The 24,706-nt window shown below is 43.6% G+C and overlaps 1 protein-coding gene and 1 long non-coding RNA gene across 23 annotated transcripts in view; one reads left to right on the top strand and one right to left on the bottom strand.

Annotated features, from left to right (window-relative positions):
- Positions 1–10,179: 10,179 nt before the first annotated feature.
- LOC139361617 (uncharacterized) overlaps positions 10,180–24,706 on the bottom strand; it is a 176,996-nt gene continuing 162,469 nt past the window's right edge. For 4 of the 5 annotated variants that reach the window (XR_011619186.1, XR_011619188.1, XR_011619187.1 and 1 more), the window contains 3 exons: positions 13,288–14,347; positions 12,858–13,026; positions 10,180–10,577 (listed from right to left, as the gene is read on the bottom strand). This is a non-coding gene — a long non-coding RNA (uncharacterized lncRNA). Of the gene's footprint in view, positions 10,578–12,857; positions 13,027–13,287; positions 23,643–24,706 lie in introns of those variants that run through there. The other variant, XR_011619184.1, reaches the window with a different exon arrangement.
- LOC139361616 (disco-interacting protein 2 homolog C-like) overlaps positions 10,377–24,706 on the top strand; it is a 65,054-nt gene continuing 50,724 nt past the window's right edge. For all 18 annotated transcript variants that reach the window (XR_011619183.1, XR_011619182.1, XR_011619181.1 and 15 more), the window contains exon 1: positions 10,377–10,493. Coding sequence is in view for 14 of the 18 variants with exons in the window: in XM_071090232.1 (XP_070946333.1) it covers positions 10,472–10,493 (22 nt within the window). In the remaining 4 variants the exon portion in view is untranslated. The remainder of the gene's footprint in view (positions 10,494–24,706) is intronic.

Below are 24,706 nucleotides of genomic sequence, written 5' to 3'. Positions count from 1 at the left end.
GTACGGGTCCCCCAGGAAGATGATTGCTACGGATAACTCCCTCCGTTCAATGTCACTGAATGTAAAAGGTGGGACATTGGCTTCTGATGTGTCTGGTTTGCTGTAGGCCACGCTGCACCCCGTGGTTCCTGAGCCCTGAGCTGAAGTACATCCTGCTGCATCGCCTGTGTCGCTTTTGCTGTGTCACTTAGAGCTCCTGCCCTGGGAAACTTCCTCGCGCCTGACGAGCACCACAGTTTGCAGCAAGACCTGTCCAAAGCGTGGACTGCGAGAGCCCCGCTGTGGTCCTCTCCTCTCCATGTTGGGAGCGACTTTGTGGGGTTTGTCGGCCCTTCTCTCAGGTGTCCTGTGTCTCATGGATCAGCCGACGAGCCCCGTCTGGAGGAGCACTCTGCAAAACGCTGCCGGCCACCCAGATCTCCTAGCGCAGAGTGAGGCCACATCTGCAGACTTGACCGCACAGAGTCCCGAGGCATTCGGCAAGAAGGGGAGTGGGATGTGTGTGAGATCCCACTGCGGAAGCCGGCTCTGCTCCGTACTCTGCGTGCGGGGTGCCTGATGTTCAGACCTGCTGTGTCTATCGGGGGCCATGGCGGGGTGGTGGGAGTGGGGGCAGGGAGCAGCGTGGATGGATCCAGGAAAGGACTTAGTTGAATCCCAGCTGCCCACATACCTGTTGCTGGTCTTGGACAAGGTCCCTAGTTTCTCTGGGCTTTCGGTTTGATTGTAAGACTAGGACGCCGCCCTAGTCTGAAGATGTCGGTGTGTGCGGGAATGCCTGGCGCAGTCACCATGGGTTTTCCTTCAGCCTCCTCCGTGCCCCTCCCTGGGTCAATCAGTATCCATGCGTGCCACAAGTAAATTACAGTCCCTCCGAAAACCAGTTGACCCGAGTTTTATGGTCGAGCATGGTGAGTGTCCTTGCCAGGAAATGCCACTAGATGTCTTGGGCCTGCTCCTCTACCTCCACAGCAATCCCCGGAACAGGCTGGTTCAGGACGTGGGAGGTGGGAGTCGGTGTTGTACCTAGGACAGGCTGAAGTCAAAGGCTCATTTGCTCTGTGAGGGGTGATCAGGATGACACATCAAGTGGAGCCCCATGGCTGACCCTGGAGGTGGACGGTCGGGTCGGATTGGCTGCCCTCCAGCACGTGTTTCGAGTGATGCCTTCCCTGGGTTACGCAGCCCTGATCTGTAGGGCACAACTTCCCAGCTCCAGCCAATCTGGTCTTGCCGTCTCCTTCCAAGAAGGTAGGTGCGGCGCAGTTGCCTTTAAGCGGCTCCTTCTGGACACCGCAGGGCAGCAGCAAGCAAGCATGGGCGACTTTTTTCTTACGTTGACCACAATACGCGGGGCCAGCTTTGCACGATCCCATTCAGCATCACACGTGTGCATCGGCCACTCACCTGTCCATCTGCCACAGACAGGCTTGGACAGGACCATTGAGTGGCCTTTACGGCAAAGAGCCTAAAGGGCTCACAGGAAACCTGGACCCAGCGCAATGGTAACAGCGCAGCAATACCTGTCATTGATCAAGGGGTATTCTGGGCCCGACATGGTGTTAAGTGATCCAGTTCGGTTAGCACTCTTAGAATTAACCCCCTTTTGCCTATCAGGAAATCGAAGACGGAGGGCATTAACGCCAGGGAGCAGGGAGTAAGGGGACACACAGAGGGGCTGAGGGGCTGGGCATTCTGAGCCCACGGATCTGCCCACAGGCCCCGGCTGCACGGGCACCAGGGCTGCTGCTCTGGAGGGGATGAGGAGCTCTGGGGAAAAGATGGAGCCTGACGTGGGTAAGATTTGGATATTTTCAGAAGAGATTTTCAGCCTGGAATGAGGGTGTAAGTGACTGAATCGGAGTGATGAGCCAGATAGCCCGGCTGCGGGAGCTCCCCTGTGGGGTGAGGGAGGAAGGCCTTGGGGGCGTGTGGCTGAGCAGAGGCGCTGGGTCGCCAGGAGCCGCCGCGGGTTTGGAAAGGGGGAGAAACGCAGCGCCCTGCACTGCAAGGGCACCGAGACGTGGTTGTGGTTCTTCCTGACCGTGACAGGCACAAATGGTGCTGATGGTGGAATGCACGGAGTTTGCCTTCAGAGAACTCCTGCTGTCTTTTAAAACCTGGGCCTCTCATTTAAACTTGGTGGCCTCAGGTGAATGGTCAGAAACAGTTTCTGATGAGGTTGCAGAGACTGTGCATGGCCTCTGATTGTGCACATCCTGTGATTGTGTATAGTCTCTGATTGTGGCCTCTGGCCTCTTTGTGGCCTCTGATTGTGTGGGTCTCTGTGTGTGGTCTCTGATTGTGTGTGGTCTCTGATTGTGTGTGGTCTCTGATTGTGCTCAGTCTCGGATTGTGCGCGGCCTCTGATTGTGTGCGGCCTCTGATTGTGGGTTGTGTGAGTTTCCCGGGATTAAGTAGATGAGCCTCGTGCTGGAGCAGGTGTGCCTTGTGTTGGGCATGTGGATAAAGAAGTTTAACCCATCCCCTCTTTGAGAATGGCAGGGCAGTAACAAAGGCGGTTGATTTATACATGGCCATCCTCGTGAGGTGAGGACCTGAAAGGTTTACTGCTTTCCCGGAAAGCTGCTCTGGGCGTCACCATCACTGATCATGGACAGCAGCTCAGAAGCCCCCTTAAGGTGCAGGGAGGGACCGGCGCTGGTCCTGTCTGTGCCCAGGCTGCTGGTCACCCTGACGGCCAGGCGATGGCTGCCTGTGCACGAAGCTGGGGTTAGAGTGAATTTGGGCAGTGTCGGCTTTGATTTAGGTCAAGACTGATCAGTCTTCCTAAAATACTAGCCATGAAAGCTTTCATAGATTGTAGTTCTTTGGGAGATTTATATGTGGTTTTTAAAGCACAGGGCCCATGGCCAGTGTTGAATTACATTTTGTTCAGTGTAACTGACAGGACACTGGACCTGAGTCTCAGGCCTGCCACAGGGTTCAGGGAGCTTCAGAGAGGGAGATGTTTGTGCTCAAGTTTTCGCAGATGGGATGGGACATGGGCATGGGGCTGGAATGCTCTAAACTTCAATCTTCAGTCATCGGTATCACCTGTGCACACGCATATCGTTTTCAAAGATGGACAAGCTTTTGGGAAATATCTGAAGACTTTTCCAGTTTTGAAAGAAGCCGGGATGACACTGGAAACGTCAGGTGTCTTGGCTGCTGATCAGGTCCATCACCACGCACATGGTCCCTAACCTGGCCCACCTCTGATCATGCACAGCGGGTGACGAGGTCCATAACCTCACACTTCTGTGCACAGCAGGTGACCAGGTCCCTAACCTCAAAAGCTTCTGATTGGGTGCAGCTGGTGACCAGGTCTGTAACTTCACATGGCTCTGATTGTGCAGAGCTGGTGACCAGGTCACTAACCACCCACACCTCTATTCATACCCAGCGGGTGACCGGGTCCATCACCTCACACCTCTGATTGTGCATAGCAGGTGACCAGGTCTGGAACCTTGCACACCTCTGATCGTGCACAACGGGCGACTAGGTCCATGACCTCACGCCTCTCTGCACAGTTGGTGACCAGGTCCATAACCTCACACCTCTGATCGTGCACAGCTGGTGGGCGCAGGACCCACTTCAGTGAGGGGCTGACTTCCCAGGTGTGAAGGGGGAATGTTGTGTGGCTCGCTAAGCCCCTCCATGCTTTGGGGGCTCCAGGCTGTGGCCGGCAAGTAGGAGGTTGTCCCAGGAGGCTGCTGTGTGTTGGGGATGGGAGGCAGCTGCAGGGTGGAAGTACGATGTTGTCGTAGGGGGCCACTGTGGGGGGGTGGGACGGGAGGCAACTGCAAGTTGGAAGTAGGATGTTGTCCCAGGAGGCTGCTGTGTGTGGGGGAGGGAGGAGGCAACTGCAGGGTGGTGTGGTGGTCCCCGTGCCACTGATTTCAGGTTAAAATAGAATGTGGACCTCTTTTTACCATAGTTTTTAATTACTCCGCTAGTTTGTGTTGCTGTCTCTTGCTATGAAGTCCACAGTCTGATGTCTCTGTGGTCCCCATGTTTCCCTTCTGCTTGTGTTACCCGATCCTGTGGGTCAGCTGTGAGGAAACCACTCTCCACGCCTCATCTGGAGTGGTCTCGAGCTGGGTGTGCTGGTCTCCTTGTGGGCTAAAGTGTTCTTCTGTTACTGTTTTCTCTGTTTTTTGACCAAATTTAGCAGACTTGTGTATGATACAAACACTTTAAAAAACGTCTTTTGCCTTTATGAAAAAAACACTTGCATTGCTTTAAAATGAACCTTTCCTGTGTCTCCATCCTTCCTCACAGATTGCTCTGTGTTAGAAACTCGGTGGTGTGTGCGCTTCATGGCCTCATTCCATCAAGCACTGTAACCTCTGATTGCAAAAGTGACTACACTCAAGGCAAAAAACTTCGCAAATGTTGGAAATAATGAACAAAAACAATATATTGTTCTCTTGTCACCCTGAAATGGCTACTCTTAATATTTTGATGTAGTTCTTTGAATTCTTTTTAAGTAAAGTTGCTTCTAACACAAGCACTTTGATTATATTGATCAAATTATATTCAGGAAATAAGGAGAAAGTAAAAAGAATATCCAGTTTGGGGCAAAAAGGAAGACGACATAGAAAGAGGCTGTAAAACTCCCTGCAACTTGAAAAGCTGGGTTGTGGTGGCTGTGGTTTTGTTTTTACTGTGAGAGACCACAGGATTCTTCTTGGCACTGAAGGGCAATAAGATAATACCCTGTGTGTGTGCTGGTGGCTGTATAAACCGAGCCGCATGTCCTCTTTCGAAGCAGAGAAAGCATGAGGTTTGAGGTAGTGGTTTGGTAACTTTTGGAAAGTCTGTTTGTAGGACTGCACTGCAGAGATTAGGTCAGTCTGAATTAGAATCGAATGATCTGTTCAGGCCTTGGGAGCTTTCTACACCGGGTGTACGCCTGTTCTGGATGTGGTGTAGAAGGAACAGGACTGGGAGGGTTTCTTGCTTCCCAGTCATAGAAATGCCTGCAATTATCACTGTTTGTTGTTTCTCGGGAAGCTATTTTGGGAAGGAAGTGTACGTTCCAAGGCTGCTGGTTGGCCTTTCATCACCCTGGGGGTCTTGGTGTGGGTCACGGGAGCTGTGACTGCTCACGCGTGCAGCTCTGTCTCTCTCGCTGCCGCGCCGGTAGACAGCTGGTCACCAACACAGTGTGTGTCCCAGTGGCCTTTGAGAAGAATTCTCTACATCATTTTTATACAAGGTCCTTTTTCCTTTCAATGTCAACATCGTGCCTTCTAGCCAAGCGATATGTTCTTGCAGAAACAGGAAGTGTGGCCCAAGTGAGAAATGAGGGAATTGATCCATAACTGCTATCAGTTTTTATAGAGTTGAGCCATTGTAATTTATACACAAACATGTTAAATCTGTAGAAGTGAGTCACGGTGCCAGACCCTCACAAATGCCGAATGTCTACGTGGGACCTCTCTTCTATCGGGTCCACATCACAAGAAGAAAAGTCGCTCAAATGCAGGACGGAGTGGACGTGAATCTCCGAAAACTCCATGAATCAGAGTGACTGCTTTCCCAATTGCTGGTCTCCCCATTTGAGGTTGTGAGATTCCCGTTCTGAAGCTCCTTCAATTTCCCAGCATCCATTTCACTCCTTCATGGAGATAACAGACTCACACTGATACCTTGTTCTCAGATTTTCTAATTAGAAAAAGCACATATTTCACAAGAATTGTCCAGCTAACTCACTCCTTAGCCTGGGGTAAGCCACATACCTCTTTTCTCTTTAAAATACTCACCTTTCAGAACTCTTGGTAAATAAGAATAGGAAGGTACCATGACTTTGGCCACAAGCAGTATTATGTATAATGTGCAAGTGAGTGCCTTGAGAGCCATGGTTGCTAAAAACAAATTTTCTCAGAAGAGAAAAATGTAAGCAGTTCTTGACATGATCGTTAATTTTGTTTTGCCTAAATAACATCTTGTCGTTGTACAGGGATACAGGACGTTGCTGAGTATTGACCGGGGCGAGTGGGTCCTGCTGCCCCACTGTGTGATCCTGAATATCGACAGGGGTGAGTGGGTCCTGCTGCCCCACTGTGTGTGACAAGCCCTTTGTTTCTGGCCTGGAAATGTCCTGGCTCTTTCAGTGCATTGGGGTGGTGCTGGCCCCCTTTGTTAGTTTGCATGTGAGGCAAAATCTCACGCCTTTCACTCTTGTTGACATACAGATGCCAAAGCTTTGAACAAATTCTTACTAAATCAAACCCAGAAATATGTAAAAGGGATAAGAATACCATGAACACTTAGAGTTTGTTCTCATGATCTGTAGTTTTGCATTGCACATTTGGCTCATCATTCAAAAATCAATGTAATTCACCATATTAACAAAAAATAAAGCAGAAAACCCATTTTATCCTCCCGGTAGACACTGGAAAACATCTGTTGAAATTTAATAGTCCTTATACGAATTTCCTATCACATCAGGAACAGAAGGGAACTTTCTCCGTTTGATAAAGGCCACTCCTGAAAAACAAGAGCTGACCCCCCTCCTCGGTGGTGGCAGCCGGGGAGCTCTGCCCACAGTCAGGGGTGTCGGGAGCATGGCCATTCTCCGTGCTTCAGGTTCGCATGGTGCACACTGGGGCCCTCGTCCGTGAAGTTAGTTAGGAGAACTAAAAGGCATAAAGACTTGGAAGCAGGGGGAGATGCTTGATGTACAGAAGACACAGGGCCTTATTTAGAACATTTTAGGAAATGTACAAACAACCAGAAATGGTGTGAATTTTGCAAGCATGCAAGATGGACTCTTCGCAACAGATGTATACAGATGCCCAGTGGCCCATGAGAGGTGCTCACCAGGGAGTCATTGGGTAAGTACAACTTAAACCCGCGAGGTTCCCCTTCACAAGAGTGGAGAAGGGAGGACAGTAGCAGGTGCTGGTGAAGATATGACAGACTGGATCTCAGACTGATGGAGACTTAAAATGGCACAGCCACTTCAGCAAATGTGGCAGTTTCTTTAAAATGTGTACACTTACCATATGGCTCAGCAGGTATGCTGTAGACGTTCACCAAGGAGAGCAGAAAATGTGTGTCCTTGTAAAAGAATGCACATTATCTCCAGAGTAAATTGTCATAGCCAAGAACTGGAAACAACATAAATCTCTCTCATCTGGAGAAACATGAGCAAATTCTGATATATTCATACATTGTCCTAGTTCCCAGCAGGAAAAACGTACAAAATGCTGAAACCAAAACAGACAACGGGGATGAGTTCCAGGAGCCTTGAACTGAGCAGAGAGTGAACACCACGCCGTGGAGTCCATGTGACAACGGAGAATCTATGCGAGTCTCGGGTGACGGAAGAGCGCCAAGAACACTCCTCGAGAATGAACAGTGGCTGTCTCTTGAGGGCTGGGATTGACTGGGAGGGGACTTGTGGGAACTTTGATGCAAAAGATTTGATTAGGGTAATAGATTTCCATTTATCGAAATGCGCCAAGTGTACTCAAGATCTGAACATTTCACTGTGTATACTTTGTACTCCCTACCTTCCAAAAAAACAATGAAAAAATAATTACAAATGAGCACTGAACTCGATAGATTTTTCACCGTGGTATTAGATAGCAATTCTGAAAGCATTTCTGTATCTCCAGACTTAAGCAAATAAGCTTAATAAATCAGTGAATATATTGAGTGCTGCAGGTGCCAGGTTTCTTTCTTGGTAAGAGGTAGAAATAAGAAAAGGCCAAAGCCTGGAATGGATCACGTGGGATTAGGTTGCAGCAGGAGGTACAAGTATCAGCTGGTGGCTCCCGACAGATGTAGACAGGGATAGAAGTGCCTGTGGATGGGTGTGGGTGCACATGCGTGTACATGCGTGTGTGTGTTCTACTTGCCGGCAATGCCCAGCAGCACCCGGTGCCCACTCTTAGCTTCCAAACTCCGTTCTTCACTAGAAGGAGCCCTGGTCTAAGGGCTGGGGAATCCGGTGTCAAATCTGGGACCAGTTGAGCAACAGAACAAACCATTGTAACTATGAATCATAACCCACGAAGCCAGACTCCGTGAGTATATATGGACATATGTAAATGAATGCTGAAAGATAAAATTATTTTTCAGTGAATATGGAAGATCTAATGATTTAGAAGGAATGACAGGAAATCAGTGGATGCTAAAACTAGTAGTGGAGAATTCATGGAAAACAGAATATGCACATAGTGTCAGGGTGTCTCCTCCCAAATCTTAATTTCAACGCGAGAAGTAGCATCTTTGCTTTGGAGGCACTTAAGCACCACCTTCACTGAGTTGCCGATGTTAACATTGTCACGTAAGACAGACTTCTGCGGTGTCCCTGCTAAAATGCATACTCCTGAGTCTAGTCCGGAAGATACCAAAATAAAGGACAAGCTGTGAAATAACTGACCTGTATTCTTTAACATTTCCAATTTCAGGAAACACAAAACCTGAGAAACTTGGATGCTGGACGGGTAAAAATCACATGACAAATCAATTCATCATCCTGGATTGGATCGTAGAAGAAGACAAAGTAAGAAAATTATGGAGACAGTTGACAGCATTTGAAAGTGAACTTTGTATATGACAGTTAAATTTCCGGATCTTGAGGAAAGTGAATGTGAGAGCATATCCTTGTGTTTAGGAAATACATTGAAACATTTAGGTATGGAAGGATATAGTATCTGATATTTATTTTCATTTGACTTAGAAAATTCATGGGGGAGGGGGGAAAGCAGTGATGTAAGATAGGAGCAGTTGGGCCTAAGTTGAGCCTGGTAAGTTATGTGGAAATTCACTACGCTGGTCTTGCAGATTTTCTGTGTCTTTGAAATTACATCCAAAAAGTTTAAAACGGAGAATATGCAAAACAAAAAGCGATTTGTGGAAGTGAGTGGACTGTCACCTCATTGATCCCTTCAGTTTTCGGCCATGAGCCAAGTCAGTCACATAATGGTTTTTGACCTGGGAATTAGAAATAGTGGCCAGATGACCAGGCTCTTTATCTAGTTAGGGAGAGAAGTGTGCACAAAGGCTGACAAGACCAAGCAGTGCGATGAGCTGCTTGTGGGCGTGATGCTGAGGGTCTGGGTCCTGTCTCAGGTGGCAGCTTGGGGGTTTTAAGCCAGAAAGCCACGTCTGATTCTCTTTCAGTGGGATCATTCTCGCAGCTTCAGAGAAAACTGCCCCAACTCGTCTTCACTCACGCTGGCCATTTTTGGTGGTGGTGGTTTTATTCTGCTAACACCGTTCTCACTGACAGTTTAGGGCCTTTGAGCGGATTTTTGCCTGTGTCTCGAAGATTCTCGTCTTGACAGCCGGTATGTTTCATTCCTGTTGTTCCGATTCTGTGTTAAGAGGGTTCTTCCCTGGCTTCACAGTTTGGAGTTGCTGCTGCATCTGTCTCTGCTTTAATTCTCTAGCCCATCTATCACTTGTCTCATCCCTTAAGAAGTGGCCTGCGTGAGATGCCATGAGACTGTCTGCCTTATCACCACTGCGACCCCAACCCGTAAGGACTTACAGAGAAGGCATTCAGTGAATGTGTGGAATTAATGTAATGGGTTAATAGCCACAAAATGTCTTAATGGTTGTTTTAGTCCATTTCCATGCTGCTGATAAAGACATACCCGAAACTGGGAAGAAAAAGATTTAGTTGGCGTTGCGGTTCCGCATGGCTGGGGAGGCCTCAGAATCATGGTGGGAGGCGAAAGGCACTTCTTACATGTCAGCAGCAAGAGAAAACGAGGTAGAAGCAAAAGCGGAAACCCCGATAAGCCATCAGATCTCATGAGACTTATTCACTATCACGAGAATAGCACAGGAAAGACGGGACCCAGTGATTCAGTTACCTCTCCCTAAGTCCCTCCCACGACACATGGGGATTCTGGGATGTAGAATTCAAGTTGAGATTTGGGTGGGGACACAGCCAAACCATATCCATAGCCAACACAGTCCTGGCCCATGGCCGGTGTTGAGCTGAGCTGCGACCGTGGCTGTGTGAGTTGGGGTGCGAGGCGTGCACACGCCTCTCAACGGTACAGTGAAAGGATTTGGAGGCTCAAACGTGTGACCTACAAAGAATCTCCAAAGATCAAGGTGCATTCACCCTAAAAAGAAAAATCTCAGTGCAGTTTACACCCAGTGTTTGCTTGCGGATATGGATTCTACAGTTAATAAAATGAATAATTAAAAGTCTGTGAATAAATTTTAATGTCTTTATGGAACTGTAAACACTGATTTTCTTTCCTCACCCACCCATCTGTTGGTGAGTTTCAGAAGGTGGATGAACCGTGCTGCGGGGACAGAGAGGAGGGTGCAGCTTGGCCTCTGGGACCTAAGCTGAGAACTGAGTGACTGAGCTCTCTCCATTTCAGACGTCCACACGGAAGCTGTCCAGGCGGCTCTGGCCAGACACAAAGAGCAGAAGATGGCGGTGCCTATGCCTTCCAAACGCAGGTCCCTGGTCGTGTAGACCTCCATGGACGCCTACACCCCTCCAGGTAAGGGACACGCTCCCCGACGCTGCCTCCTGAACATGCTGGGCGCCTCAGAATTGACCGCTAGCCCAGAAGTTGGGTTTTTGCCTTCAAAATCATGGTGCAGAAATGCAGATTTTGTGAACCAGAAGTCCGAAAACAGTGTATGAAAAGTAACACTATGTATCTGTATAAATACACATTTTTAACTTTTCATCAAGATTGATACATATGATACATACCAGTAAAATCTCACACAGTTTTATTCATTTAATTCCTTGTAGGGAAAAGGGAAGAGTTTGTAACCCTATGGGTGGAATTGGACTTTTCTTCTGATTAGGCTGTTGCATGCATATTCTCAAATCTTCAGATAAGTGTGCTACATTATTGGATTGTTTTAGAACAAGCGAATTGGACAGTTTAGGCAGCTACCCGAATCAGGTCATAAACTTTGCCTGCAAGGTGCCAGCTAGTATTTTAGTTCCTGCAGGCCATAAGGTCTCTCACAACCACTCAACTCTGCCCTCAGCCATGGGTGACAGCAAGTGCGTATGACTGTGTACCAATAAAACTTTATTTACAAGAACAACGGACCAGATTTGGTGCAGGGACCTGCCAACCCCTGATCTAAATTACTGAAGGTAATAGCCAATTTATATTTCTGCTATATAATACTGCTTTTCTTTAATCTTGAATTTTACATAACTACCCCAATTCTCTCTTTTCTCTGCCCAAATAATTATAAACTACATTTCATGATCTTCACACCCAAGTAAAGCAGAAAGTTTAGTTATCCAGATACTTGTTAGAGACACGGATTGAACCTATGCTATTTGGTGTTTAGTTTCTGTGATTTTGATTCCAACATTATTCATGCCGTTGTTGCAAGCTTGTCTTCTCAAAGGACCTGAATCACCTTACATCCCACGTTGAAGCTACATATCACTTTAAATGACCCAGTATTTTTGCTCCAATACCAAAGAAACTTAAGGTACAATACGAATAGTTGAAAATGTACAACATTTTCGGGAGTATTTTTACTTCTGAAATTTAGCTTAGTCTTGGCAAGCAGTGAGACAGAAGGACGTGCTTCAGATCAGAGCTGAGGTCAAGCGTACGTCCACATTACTACAGGCAGCTCCTGAGTTTCACCTTTACATACCTTTACAAATGAAGGTACTGGAATTTAAAGGACAGAACTTAGAGTGCATCATTTTGGGTTTTCGTTGCTTTTTGTTTTGAGACAAGGTCTTGCTCTGTCACCAAGGTTGGAATTCAGCATCATGATGGCAGCTCTTGGCTCACTGCAGCTGTGACCACCTGGGCTCACGCGGTCCTCCCACTTCAACCTCAAGCAGCTGGGACCACAGGTGCTCGCCACCACACCCAGCTAATTTTTAAGTGTTTGTAGAGACAGGGTGTTCCTATGTCGTTTCTGTTTCTCATTGACACATAACGTGTTCTTCATCGAAAGAACGCAGTGCCAGCCAGGCAAGGGAGTGAATGCCATGCTAGCAAGTTGTTGACAAGGGAGCCCTTTCTGCCAACGTGCTCCCTTGGGCTCCTCCCTTTCCTTATTTTAATATTAAGCCACAGCACATAATGAAGGACTGGGCACGATAGCTCATGCCTATAACTCCAGTAATTTGGGAACCCAGGGCAGGTGTATGGCTTGAGCCCAAGGGTTCAAGGTCAGCCTGGACAACATGGCAAAATGTACAGAAATGCCTTTTGTACATCTTGTCTTCACCAAAAGTACAAAAAATTAGCTGAGCCTGGTGGTGTGCACCTGTAGTCCCAGCTACTTGGGAGGCTGAGGTGGGAGAATCACTTGAGCCCGGGAGGCAGAGGTTGCTGTCAGCTGAGATGGCACCACTGCACTCCAGCCGGGGCAACAGAGCAAGACCCCCATCTCAATTAGAAAAAAATAACGATAACAAATGCAGACTCTTTAAAAATGATTAGGCCAGGCATGGTGGCTCATGCCTCTAACCTCAGCAGTTTGGGAAGCCAAGGCAGGCAGATTGCTTGAGTTCCCAGCATTTGAGACTAGCCTGGGCAACATTCCAAAGCCCATCCCTGCAAAACATACAGAAATCAGCCAGGAATGGTGGTGTGTGCCTGTGGTCCCAGCTGCTCGGGAGGCTGGAGTGGGAGGATCAGGGTGCAGTGAGCCATGATCGTGCCACTGCACTCCAGCCTGGGCAACAGAGCAAGACCCTATCTCAAAAATAACATGCTTACTCCTGTTTGTTTAGTTAATGGTTATAATTTGCCAAAACTTATGGCAAAATAATTGTATTTGTATGTGTTCTTTGTGTAACTAACAACATGGACGTAAAACATTTCAAGGGTTGAAATATTTTAAACCAAATTTTTGGCACTAACCAGTATGTAAGGCAACGGGCATTTTTCTTGACCACTTTGTATAAGAGAAAAGACTTTGAAATGGAAGAAACAGTGCGGTTACGGTTATTTGCTTATTTCTCGTATTGAATCCAACCGCTGACAAATGTTACTGGGTCATGTGTGATGAATAACCTCCTTGTACAGATGTCTGCAAAATATAAAAGAATATTATTTGAAATGTTATTTTTGTGAAATATTTGGATTTGACCAACAGTTTTATATCAGCCATAAAGCATCCTTTGTAAATTTTCATCAGGAGTCCTCTTGATATATCATATGGGGCAGTTTTGTAAAATTGTAAATGTCAATGTCATAAAAATTTTTTACTCCCAGCCTATTTGTGCTTAGCGATAGTTTGCATGTTTATTACCGTACTTACTTGATCCAAATCTTAGCTGCATTTTCTTACCTATTTTTCTTGGTTGTTGGTAACAGTGGTTAGATCTTACTCAGTTTCATTGCCCTTCAGAGAATGTTCTTGAAGTTTATCTTCTATGAAATGACTGGCTGCTGACCTGGATCCTAGTTTCTGGAGAAACTCTCATTAGGATTGTCGCAACGCTAGTATTCTATGGGTGAAACTTTCCTTTAGTTTCCGAATGTAAAGATAAAAGAATAATTTGCCAAAACTACTTCTAGCCATGATGAGAGAACAGGGACCCAAATCACCCATCTGCCCTAAACAACTGTAAAACTGCACAAAACGAATGAGGTGGCTGTTTTTAGTCTGTGACCACAGCTGTACCAGCCAGAACCTGAGGGCGAGGGCAGGAGAATGAATGAGATGCACCCACAGTACACTTGCCCTCTGGAGAACACCTGCAGACCGTGGTGCCGAGAGTTCAGGTGTGGGCGGAGTATGGCCATCCTACCACATCCAGAAGGCGGAGCTCGGAGAGAGCTCAGGTGTGGCGGAGCATGGCCACCCTACCACGTCCAGGAGGGGGGGAGATCAGAGAGAGCTCAGGTGTGGCGGAGCATGGCCATCCTACCATGTCCGGGAGGGGGAGATCAGAGAGAGCTCAGGTGTGGCGGAGCATGGCCGTCCTACCATGTCCGGGAGGGGGAGATCAGAGAAAGCTCAGGTGTGGGCGGAGCATGGCCATCTTACCACGTCCAGGAGGGGGAGACCCAAGTGGGTGCAGGATGGGAGCTCTCCACAGATTCACACCAACAGCGAATCCAACCAAGCCTGCCCATGTCACGATGACCCAGCCGTGCCTGTGCTAACTGCTAAAACAAGAGCTGGAAAGCTTCAGAGGGAGGTTAGGGATCCTGAGTGTGCTCAACAAGTTACCCACAATGTGTAATATTCAGCAAATAATCACCGCATACACAGAGAAACGGGGGGTAGAATCTGTGGTCAAGAAAAAGGCAGTAAAAAGTGCACACACATGCAGGATGGTCTCTGTCACTCACCACATGCGGCGGCTGAGCACATGACGTGTGCCTGGTCTGAACTGGATTTGCTGCGTGAAAGACATGCCAGTTAATATAAAAAATAGAAAATATTGTATTTGTTTTTTTTTTTAATTTGAGACGGAGTCTAGCTCTGTTGCCCAGGCTAGAGTGCAGTGGTGTGATCTCGGCTCACTGCAATCTCCGCCTCCCGGGTTCATGCCATTCTCCTGCCTCAGCCTCCCAAGTTGCTGCCCGCTGCCACGCCTGGCTAATTTTTTGTATTTTTAGTAGGCACGGGGTTTCACCGTGTTAGCCAGGATGGTCTCGATCTCCCGATCTCGTGATCCACCCGCCTCGGCCTCCCAAAGTGCTGGGATTACAGACTTGAGCCACCGCATCCGGCCTATTTGTATTTCTTATTGCAAGTATAGCATGAGCATTTTGAGTTAAAAATATACCAGTAAAATTAATTATACCTGTTTATATATTTATATGAGGCTACAAGGAAGGTTATGAGGCTACAAGGAAGGTTTCAAGTTCTATAACAGGACTCTCATAATTCTGTTGGAAAGTGCCAGTCTACATGTCTGATACAGCAGAAAACTGAGTTTTTAAATCTGCAATTATAAATATTTAGGGAATCAGAGTACAACGTGTCAGAGAATGAAAATATTTTAATTCTTGAGCCAGAGGAAGGGAAGACACTTTTCACTATAATGCAGTTGGGGAATTTCAGGTTCTGTACACGATAATCTTGAGAATTGTCACTCCCTCCTCACAGGTAAAAAGCTGAGCAAACTGAAAAATCAGCAGCTCTTCTTAAATCTGCAAGAGACGTGAGGTCACCGGCAAGCCACTGTCCCCAGATTGGCTGGACAGGTAAAGCAGATGAATCACCATACACTGGAGCACAATGCTCCAAGGAACCCACGCTGGGATTGGAAACCCTGAACTGGAATTGACAAATTGCTGTGGTGAGGTGTGGCCACGTCTGAGAGTTAAAACCTCCAGGAGGCCTGTGCATATGGGTCTCATGCTTTTGTGAGTTGTATCATCAGAAGCTCAATCAGGTTCTCGAAGTAAACATCAGAGAAAAATCCCCTCATACTTACTACAGGGGAAAGAGAATAGGAATCATTTTTCAATATGCAAGTGCACTCTTCACTAGGTCCACCTTCCTGAGAAGCTAGTTAAGTGGAGACTAACCTGGTGGGATTTTATCAGAGCCTTCTGACCTGGGAGAAAGGGAAATACCCAACTCCAACCTCCAGAGCTGAAAAGCAAAAAAGAACGGAGTATCCAAGCACTATGGGACTTCCACAGAGGCATAAAATATGCATAACGGTAATACAAGGGGGAAGAAAGAGGAACAGAAGAAATATTTGTAACAGTAATAGCTGAATTTCCTCAGATTAATGCCAGACACCAAACCATAGATCCAGGAAGCTCAAGAAACACCAAGAAGGATAAATGTAAAAACGATGACGACAAAAACAAAACAAAAATAAACTCTATTTGGGCATAAAATATTGAAACTATGGTGAATCAAAGATTAAAAAGCAAAGAAACCAGAGTAATCTCCTTCCCTATGGAGGATCAAAGATAAGAATTATTTTCAACTTCCCCTCAAAAACCATGAAAGCAAGAAGTGGAGTGAAGTATTTAAACTATTGAGAGGAAAAAAATTCCATTAACCTAGAAGTCTATACTCTGTGAAATTATCTTTCAAAAGTGAAGAAAAAGAAAAGACCTTCTCCGACAAAAATTGAAAAATTTGTTGCCGGTAGACCTGCCTTGCAAAAAATGTTCAAAGTTCTCTAGAGAAAATAGTAGAGGTCAGTAACTCAGCTGTGCACAAAGAAAGGAAGAGCACAGTCTGTTTACAGGGCTCACAGCTGTCATCCTAACACTCTGGGAGGCAAAGATGGGAGTAGAGCTGGAGGCCGCTTAGTTGAGACCAGCCTGGGCAACGTTGTGAGACTCTGTCTCATTAAAAAAAAGCCAAACGTGGTGGCCAACACCTATAGTGCCAGCTACTTTGAGAGGCTGAGACGGGTCACTTCTTGAGCCCAGGATCCCGTTCAAGGCTGCGGTGAGCTATAATGATGCTGCTCCACTCCAGCCTGGGCAACAGAGAAAGACCTTGTCTGTTTAAAAAAATAAATAGAAAAACAAAAAGCATTAAAGAAGAAATAGTGAAGGTAGAAGAAAATCTTTCATTTTTCTTAACAGATCTAACTTAACAGTTCATTCATAATAGCGACGGTAAATATACTGTATTATATGCTTATGTATATGTCATATACACACACTTAAATATAAGTGAAATGAATGAGAGCAGTGATACCCAAGGGATGGGAGAGAGCAATTAGGAATTAGGGTTATTTTGTTATTATAGTGTGCTTGCATTATCAAGAAACCAGTGTAGTGTCATTTGAAAGTGGACTTGGGTTACTTGTAAATTTATATTGCAAATTCCAAGGCAGCCACTTAAAAAAAAAAAAAAAAGTAACTGATATGCTAAGAAAGGAAAGAAAATAAATCATAGAATATGCTCAATAAAGACCACAAGGAAAAAAAAGTGAAAGACAAAAACAAAGAACAAGGGCAACAAATAGAAAATAGTAACAAATATGGTAGATGTTAATTCAACTGTATATTATTACTTTCAATGTCAGTCCAAATGCACCGAACTATATATTATCTATAAGAAATCCACTTTAGATATAAAGACATACATATAGATCAACAGTAAAGGGATGGCAAAAGATATAAATGTTAACACTAATTTTTTGGTGTGCAATGGCCTGATATCTCACTGCAACCTCTGCCTTCCAGGTTCAAGTGATTCTCCCTCAGCCTCCCGAGTAGCTGGGATTACAGGCATTTGTCGTCATGCCTGGGTAATTTATTTATTTTTTCTATTTTTGTACAGATGGGATTTCACCGTGTTGGCCAGGCTGGTCTTGAACTCCTGACCTCAGGTGATCATTCTGCCTTGCCCTTCTAAAGTGCTGGGATTACAGGCATGAGCCACCGTGCCCGGCCAACACTCATTTTGAAAAATGGAAGTGGTGATATTAATTTTAGACAGAGTCGACTTTACATCAAGGAAAGTTACCAGAGATGACTATTACGTAATAAAGAGGTCAATACTCCAAGAAGATGTAACAATCCTTAAATGTACTTTTGCTAACAAAGTATCAGAATTCCAAAGTAAAAACTGATAAACTTCAAGGAGAAATAATTAACCCACTATTATAGTTGGAGACGTTAACACCCCTTTATCAGAAATGGACCAATTCAGTAGCCAGAAAAGCAGTAAGGACAAAATTGAAATCGGCATCCTCAGTCAACTGTATGTAACTGAAGTTTATAGACTATTTCCTCCAACAGCAGCAGAATACACAACATTCACCAAGACATACCATGTTGTGGTCCATTAAACACACCTTAACACATTTAAAAGAATAGGAATCAAACAAGTATGTTCTCAACCACAGTAAAGTAGAAATCAATAATGGACGACTGGAAAATATATTAGGATATTAAACAGTACACTTATACATAATACATTGTTCAAGGAAGAAACCTGAAGATTTCTTTGAATTTTTGAAGTAAATGAAAATGAAAACTTGTTAAAATTTGTGAGCTGCAGTGACAGTAATGTTTATAGGGAAATTTATAGATTTAAATGCATACGTTAAAAATAAGATCTAAAATCAATCAGCTTCCACCTTCGAAAACTAGAAAAAGAACATCCAATTAAATTCTAAGCAGGAGACAAATAATGAAAGAGCAGAAATCAATACATTGAAAACAGAATATCAGTAGAGAAAAATCAATGAAACCAAAAGCTGGTTCTTTGAGAGAAAATCTGTAAGCCTCTAACAAGAAAAAGAAATACAGCAGATAAATTACCAATATCAGAAATGAAATAAGGGACATAACTACAGATCCCATGGACATTAAAAGGATAATAAAAATTATGAATAACTCTATGGCCACAAATTTGATAACGTGGATGAAATGAACCAATTTCTTTAAAGACAGAATTTGCCAAAATTTGAACAGGAAGAAACGATCTGTATGGGCCTGTATCTGTTAAATTGAATCAGTGGTTAATAACCTTTCAAAACAGGAAGTGCCAGGCCCAGATGGGTTCACTGGTGAATTCTACCAAATATCTAAGAAGAAATTATACCAATTATCTACAATCTCTTTCAGAACATAGAAGCTGAGGAATACTTCTTAACTCATTCTATAGAGCCAGCATCATTTTAATATCAAATACCATTTTAATAACAAAATATTACAAGAAAACTACAGAACATCTCTCATGAACATAGATGCAGTAATCTTCAATAAAATATTAGCAAATCTAGCAAAAATTGTGCACTAAAACCACATGGAATTTCACGTATCCAAAGCCGGTTTAACATTGAAAAGCCAATTAACGTAATTCATCACATTAATGGGTCAAAGACTAACAGATGCCTCATCTAAGAAGATATAGAGATGGCAAATCGACGTATGAGATGATGCTTCACATCACGTGTCATAGAGAAATGCAGATGAAAGCAACAGTAAGATATCACTACACCAGAATCCAGAACACTATCAACACCAAAGCCTGTGAAGATGTGGAGCTGTGGGAATTCTCTCTCATTCATGGCGGGTCTTAATAAAAATAGAACAGCCTTTAGGAAGACAGATTGGTGGTTTCTTACAAAACTATACTCTTACCATATGATAAAGCAATTACACTCCTTGGCATTTGCTCAAAGCAGTTGAAAACTTATGTCTACACACAAAAGCCTGCAAGTAGATATTTAGAGCAGCCTTATTCATAGATGTCAAAACTTGGAAGCAACCAAAATGCCCCTCAGTAGGTGAATGTATAAGTGAGCTGTGGTACATCCAGACAATGGGATATTATTTGAGGCTGAAAATAAATGAGCTATCCATAAAAAGACACGGAGGAAACTTAAAGGGCATATTGCTAAGTGAAAGAAGCAATCTGAAAAGGTTGTTGTATGATTCCAGCTTTACAACATCCTGGAAAAGGCAAGACTATGGAGACTGTAAGAAGATCAGTTGTTGCCAGGGGGAGGCAGGGATGAATAGGCAGAGCAGGAGAGTTTTTAGTATCATGTGATCTCTGTATGATACTGTAATAGTGGATACATGTTATGCATTTGTCCAGAGCCATATATTGTACAACACCAAGAATGAACCCTGATGTGAATGATGGAGTTGGAGTGGTAATGATGTTTCACTGTAGAAGTATCAGTTGTGACAAATGTACCAGTCTGGTAGGCAATGTCCATGATAGGAGACGCTGTGCATATATAGGGTATACATGAGACATCACTATGAAGCTGGAAAATATGACACTGAGATGAAATGGCGCTGATGGGCTTAACAGGTTGGAGAAGGAAGATGAAGTCTGTGGGCTCGAAGGGAGATGAAAAGGAATTAACCAAAGTGAAGCCCAGAGAAACAAAATGAAAGGAAAGCCAACAGAACCTCAAGCTCCTGTGATACGTCAATATACTTGTAATACAAGAAGGAAAAGAGAAGAGCAAGAACCTTTGAAAACAGGAGTCAAAATTTTCTCAGATTGATGTCAAACACCTGTGTCCGGCCCCGAGAAGTTCAGTGAACTCCAAGCAGAACAAGTATAACAAGAAGCACATCCGAGTTCATGATAGCCAAAGTACTGAAATCCCAAGATTAAGAGGAGATCCTGAAAGGACTCAGAAGGAAAAGACACGTTACATACCAGAGAAGCATTTCAAAAACGCGTGACTTCTGTGAAGATACAGTGGAGACCAGAAGACCATGGAAAGACATTTTTTTAAAGCACTAAAAGCAGGAGAAAGGCCTGTCAACTCATATCCAGGGAAAATCTCCTTTATAAACAGGGGTGAAACAACACATTCCCAAATATGAAAGCTGAGAGAATGTGTTATCAGCAGAACTACACTATAAACGTGCTAAAGAATGTACTTGGCTGATTGCAAAGGATATCAGATGAAAGGTTAGCTCTACGGAAAAGAACCCTAGAAATCATAACAGTGCACTCTAAATTTTCTAGAATATAAAATCATAGAATATTTTACTCTGATTTTATGGTTTTTGGTTTTTTTATGATCTTATAATTTTATGATATAAAATCATACAATGTACACACTTCTCTATGCCTCCTTTACCTGTTTTGAAGTCCTTGCTGTACCATGCACCAGTAGTTTATTTCTTATTATTTATTTATATTCTATTTGATAGATATGACACATTCTGTTTATTCATTTACCAGTTGGTTATTCATTGTTTCCATATTCAGCTGCCATTGACATTAATGTACATATCTTTGTGTATGCATATAATTTCTTTTATCTTAAGTGGATGCCAAGTAGCATGATTGAGTCTTATTGTAAGTTTAGGTTTAGCTTTTTAAAAACTGCCAAATTATTTACAAAATAACTGCACCATTTCACATTTCCACCAGCAGCATATGCTCATCCCAGTTTCTCCACATCATCACCACCAATAGTTACTGTTATTTTTATTTTTGTCATTCTAATTGATGTGGAATGGTATATCATTGTGTATTTACTTTGCAACAATGAATGATGCTAAGCATTTTTAATGTGCTTATTAGCTTTTAATGTGCTAATTCCTATTCATAGCCATTTGTATATATTGGTAAAATGTTCAGATTTTTTGCTCATGTTGTAAATGGGTTGGTTGTCATCTTATGGGTTACAGGTGCCTTATGCAATCTGAATATAAGAGTTTTACAGATGTAACGTTTCTCAGTGAAAGAACAAACTACTATGTAGCAGACAGAACAAAGCCTTTCCCCCAAGATACCCAGGTCCTATTCCCCAGAACTTATGAACCTGTTGTCTGAAGTGGTTAAAAGGCATTTTGCAGCTGATTAATTTAAGATCTTGAGATGGGACCATTATCCTGGTTTAAGTAGGTAGACCCACTGTAATCAAGAAGGTCCTTAAAAGAGAAAAGAACTGGAGACTGGATTGATGCACTTTAAAGATGAAGAGGGGCCATGAGTCAGGGACACAGGTGGCCTCTAAAAGTTGGGAAAGGTAAAGAAATGGATTCTCCTTTGAAGCCTCCAGAAGGAACGTAGTTCTGCTGACACTTAGATTTTACACTTCTGACTTCTTCATCAATAGGATAATAGATTTGTCTTGTTGTAAGCCACTAAGATCAAGGTAATTTGTTACATTAGTTATAGGGAGATAATCATCTTTTAAAACTTACTAGTTTTCTATTTTAATGAAGTCCATTTCACTAATTTTCATGGGTTGTGTCTTTGGGAGTTTTAGAAGTGTCATGGTCTTACTGTTCTTTCATTTAGGTCTGTGATCCATTTGGAGTTAATTTTTGTGTGTGCAGTAAAGATCTAAGTCGGATTTTTGTTTTCGTTTGGTTTGGGGGATTCTTTCCCCCACGGTTTTTCTTTTTGGTGTGTGGGTACCCAGTTGCCACTGCAACATTTGTTGAAAAAACAAACTACCTTTCTTTTACTGAATTGTCTTGAGACCTTTGTCAAAAATAAATTAATCATAAATATAAGGCTTTATTTCTGAGTTTAATTCTGTTCCTTTGATGTATACATCTATTTTTGTGCGAATACCACTGCCTTAATAACTATGACTTTATGTAAAGTTTTGAAATCAGATAGTGAAGTCTTCCAACATTGTTTCCCTTTTTCAAATTTATTTTGGCTATTGTAGGTCCTTTGTATTTCCAGATAAAATTGAGAATAAGCTTTCCATTTCACACACAGCCTTCTGGGATTTTATTAGGCAGTGCCTTGAATTAATGGAACAGTTTTGGAAGAATTGTCTTGATAATGCTGCGTTTTCGAATTCACGATCATGAATCTGCCTCCATTTATTTAGTTTCCATTTATTTGGATCTTTAATGTCTCTCCGTAATGTTTTATAGTTGTCATTGTACACATTTTGCACCTTTTTGTTAGAAGTTCAGCTGAATGTCTTCTGCTTTTGATGCTATTGTGAATGGAACGATTTTCTTAATTTTATTTTCAGGTTTTTTATTGCTAGTATATGTATATCTTTATCTTGTGTCCTATGATCCCATCAAACTTTGTTTTAGTAATTTTTGGTGTACTTCTTGCCATTTTCTACATGCCAAAGTCAGGTCATCTATGAATAAAGACACTTTTATTCCTTTCTAATCTGGATGTCTTTATTACTAAACTTGTTAATTTATTTCACCAGCTAGAACCTGCCAGATAATGTTGAATAAAAGTGGCAAGAGGGGACATCTTTGTCTTGTTCTCCATCTTAGGGAAAACGCATTCTATTGTTTACCATTAAATACAATGTTAGCTGTGGCTTTTCAGGAATGTACTTTAACAGGTTGAGGAAATTGCCTTCTATTCATGGTTTGTTGAGTTTCGTTCTCTTGAATTTGTCAGTACTTTTCTATGTCTCCTAAGGTTAACACGCGGTTCTACTCCGTAATTCTTTACCGCGTATGACATTAATTCAGTTTTGAATGTTAAATCAACCTGACTTCCTGTCCCCATGGTGTGTAATTCTAGTCACCACTGGTCATGCTGTATCATCCATTTCATATGCTGCTTGCTTGGTTTGCTGCTATTCTGTCGAGTGTCTATATCACATTATTCTGCAGGTTTCTTGGAAAAGGTAGGTGGGAGTGAGGAATGAAAGATTGGAAAGGGTTTTGAGAAGACGTTCTGGGGAGATGGTTGTGCTCCAAATGGACACCTGGTTGTGTACCTTTCTCAAAAGTCTCAAGGCTGTGTCAGTTTTACTTTTACTTTTATATAAATTGTGTAAGTTTTCTTAAAAGGCAGGGTCGGCCAGGCGCAGTGGCTCATGCCTGTAATCCCAGCACTTTGGGAGGCCAAGGCAGGCAGATCATGAGGTCACGAGGTCAGGAGATCGAGACCAGCCTGGCCAATATGGTGAAACCCCGTTTCTGCTAAAAATACAAGAATGAGCCAGGCATGGTGGCACTTGCCTATAATCTCAGCTACTTGGGAGGCTGAGGCAAGAGAATCACTTGAGCCGGGGAGTGACAGGTTACTGTGAGCAGAGATGACACCACTGCACCCCACCCTGGGCAACAGAGCAAGACTCTGTCTCAAAAGAAAAAAAAGCAAGATGATAGAGAATTTTCAGGCTCCTAATATTATTGCTTGTCTAACAAGTAAACTTTTTAAAAAATTCCCAAACAGCGTAAGTCATGTGACAGTGGTAATAAGTGTGAATATTGTTTGCCCTTACTGTCTTTTAAGAAGCAAACCAGTGTCTTAAGATTATTTGCTGTGACTCCTTCTCTCACTCAATGATCTGGAGCTGCTCACCTGAGCCAGCGCCTCCCATCACTCACTTGTAGGTAGGATTCTGAGTGTCATTCTTACGTTGAAGTTTAACAAATACAGCAGCAATTTATTCCCAAAAACCTTGGTGCTGCATGAAAAGTTATTAAATGAAAAATGTTCTCGCGAATTATAGTGAAAAAAGGGATGTATTTTCTCATAATCCAAGATATCCAATTTGTACAGATAGAAAAATCAATAATGACAATGTATAAGAAACGAATAGTGTAAAGGTGAATAGATTTGAGTGCAAAATGTAACATGAGGGTTTGTTGTGTGCCCCAGAGGAAAGCGGGGAGGTGGAGGGGCCGCTCTATGTGAGGCACATTCTGCTTTCCCTCCTGTTACCATCATCAGCGTCTTGATCCTTAGAGAGCTGCATGGGTATCGAACACACCGATGTAGAAATAAATCAGCTGCATGGGTATCTAACACACTGACATAGAAAGAAATCAGTTGTATGGGTAACTAACACACAGACGCAGAAATCACCTGCATGGGTATCTAACACACCGATGTAGAAACAAATCAGCTCTATGGGTAACTAACACACAGATGCAAAAATCACCTGCAAGGGTATCTAACACACACACCAACGTAGAAATAAATCAGAGCCCAGAAGAGCATCTCAGCCCCATCTCGGGGCTAAACATAGTCACACTGAGACTCCTGAGAGCTGCACAGGCCCTCCGCCTCCCCTTGCCCTCTCACTTTCTGACTGACACAAGAAAACACTTGGTTTCTTCCCAAACTGCTGTGTAGAGGAAATGTGTCAGTGCATCTTTGAGATGACAGTATCAAACATCTTATAGCATGTTTGTATAAGGTGCTTTGGAAGCAAAATTCATTATGCTAAAATAAATGGTTCATTATCTGAAAAGTGGTTTAAATTCTCAAGAGTGTCTACGGCAAAAAGTCATTAAACAACTGTTCAGACTTGCGTGAAGTAAATCTGTGTTGGAGGGACTGAGATTGTAGTGCCTGTTTTTGCTGCAGCATATAGCAAATTGCCTTTCTTCTT

The sequence above is a fragment of the Macaca nemestrina genome, unplaced genomic scaffold (genome assembly GCF_043159975.1).
Source record: "Macaca nemestrina isolate mMacNem1 unplaced genomic scaffold, mMacNem.hap1 Scaffold_71, whole genome shotgun sequence".
NCBI lineage: Eukaryota > Metazoa > Chordata > Mammalia > Primates > Cercopithecidae > Macaca > Macaca nemestrina.
The sequence above is the reverse complement of the archived record's forward strand: the minus strand, read 5'-3'. Positions and strand labels throughout refer to the sequence as shown.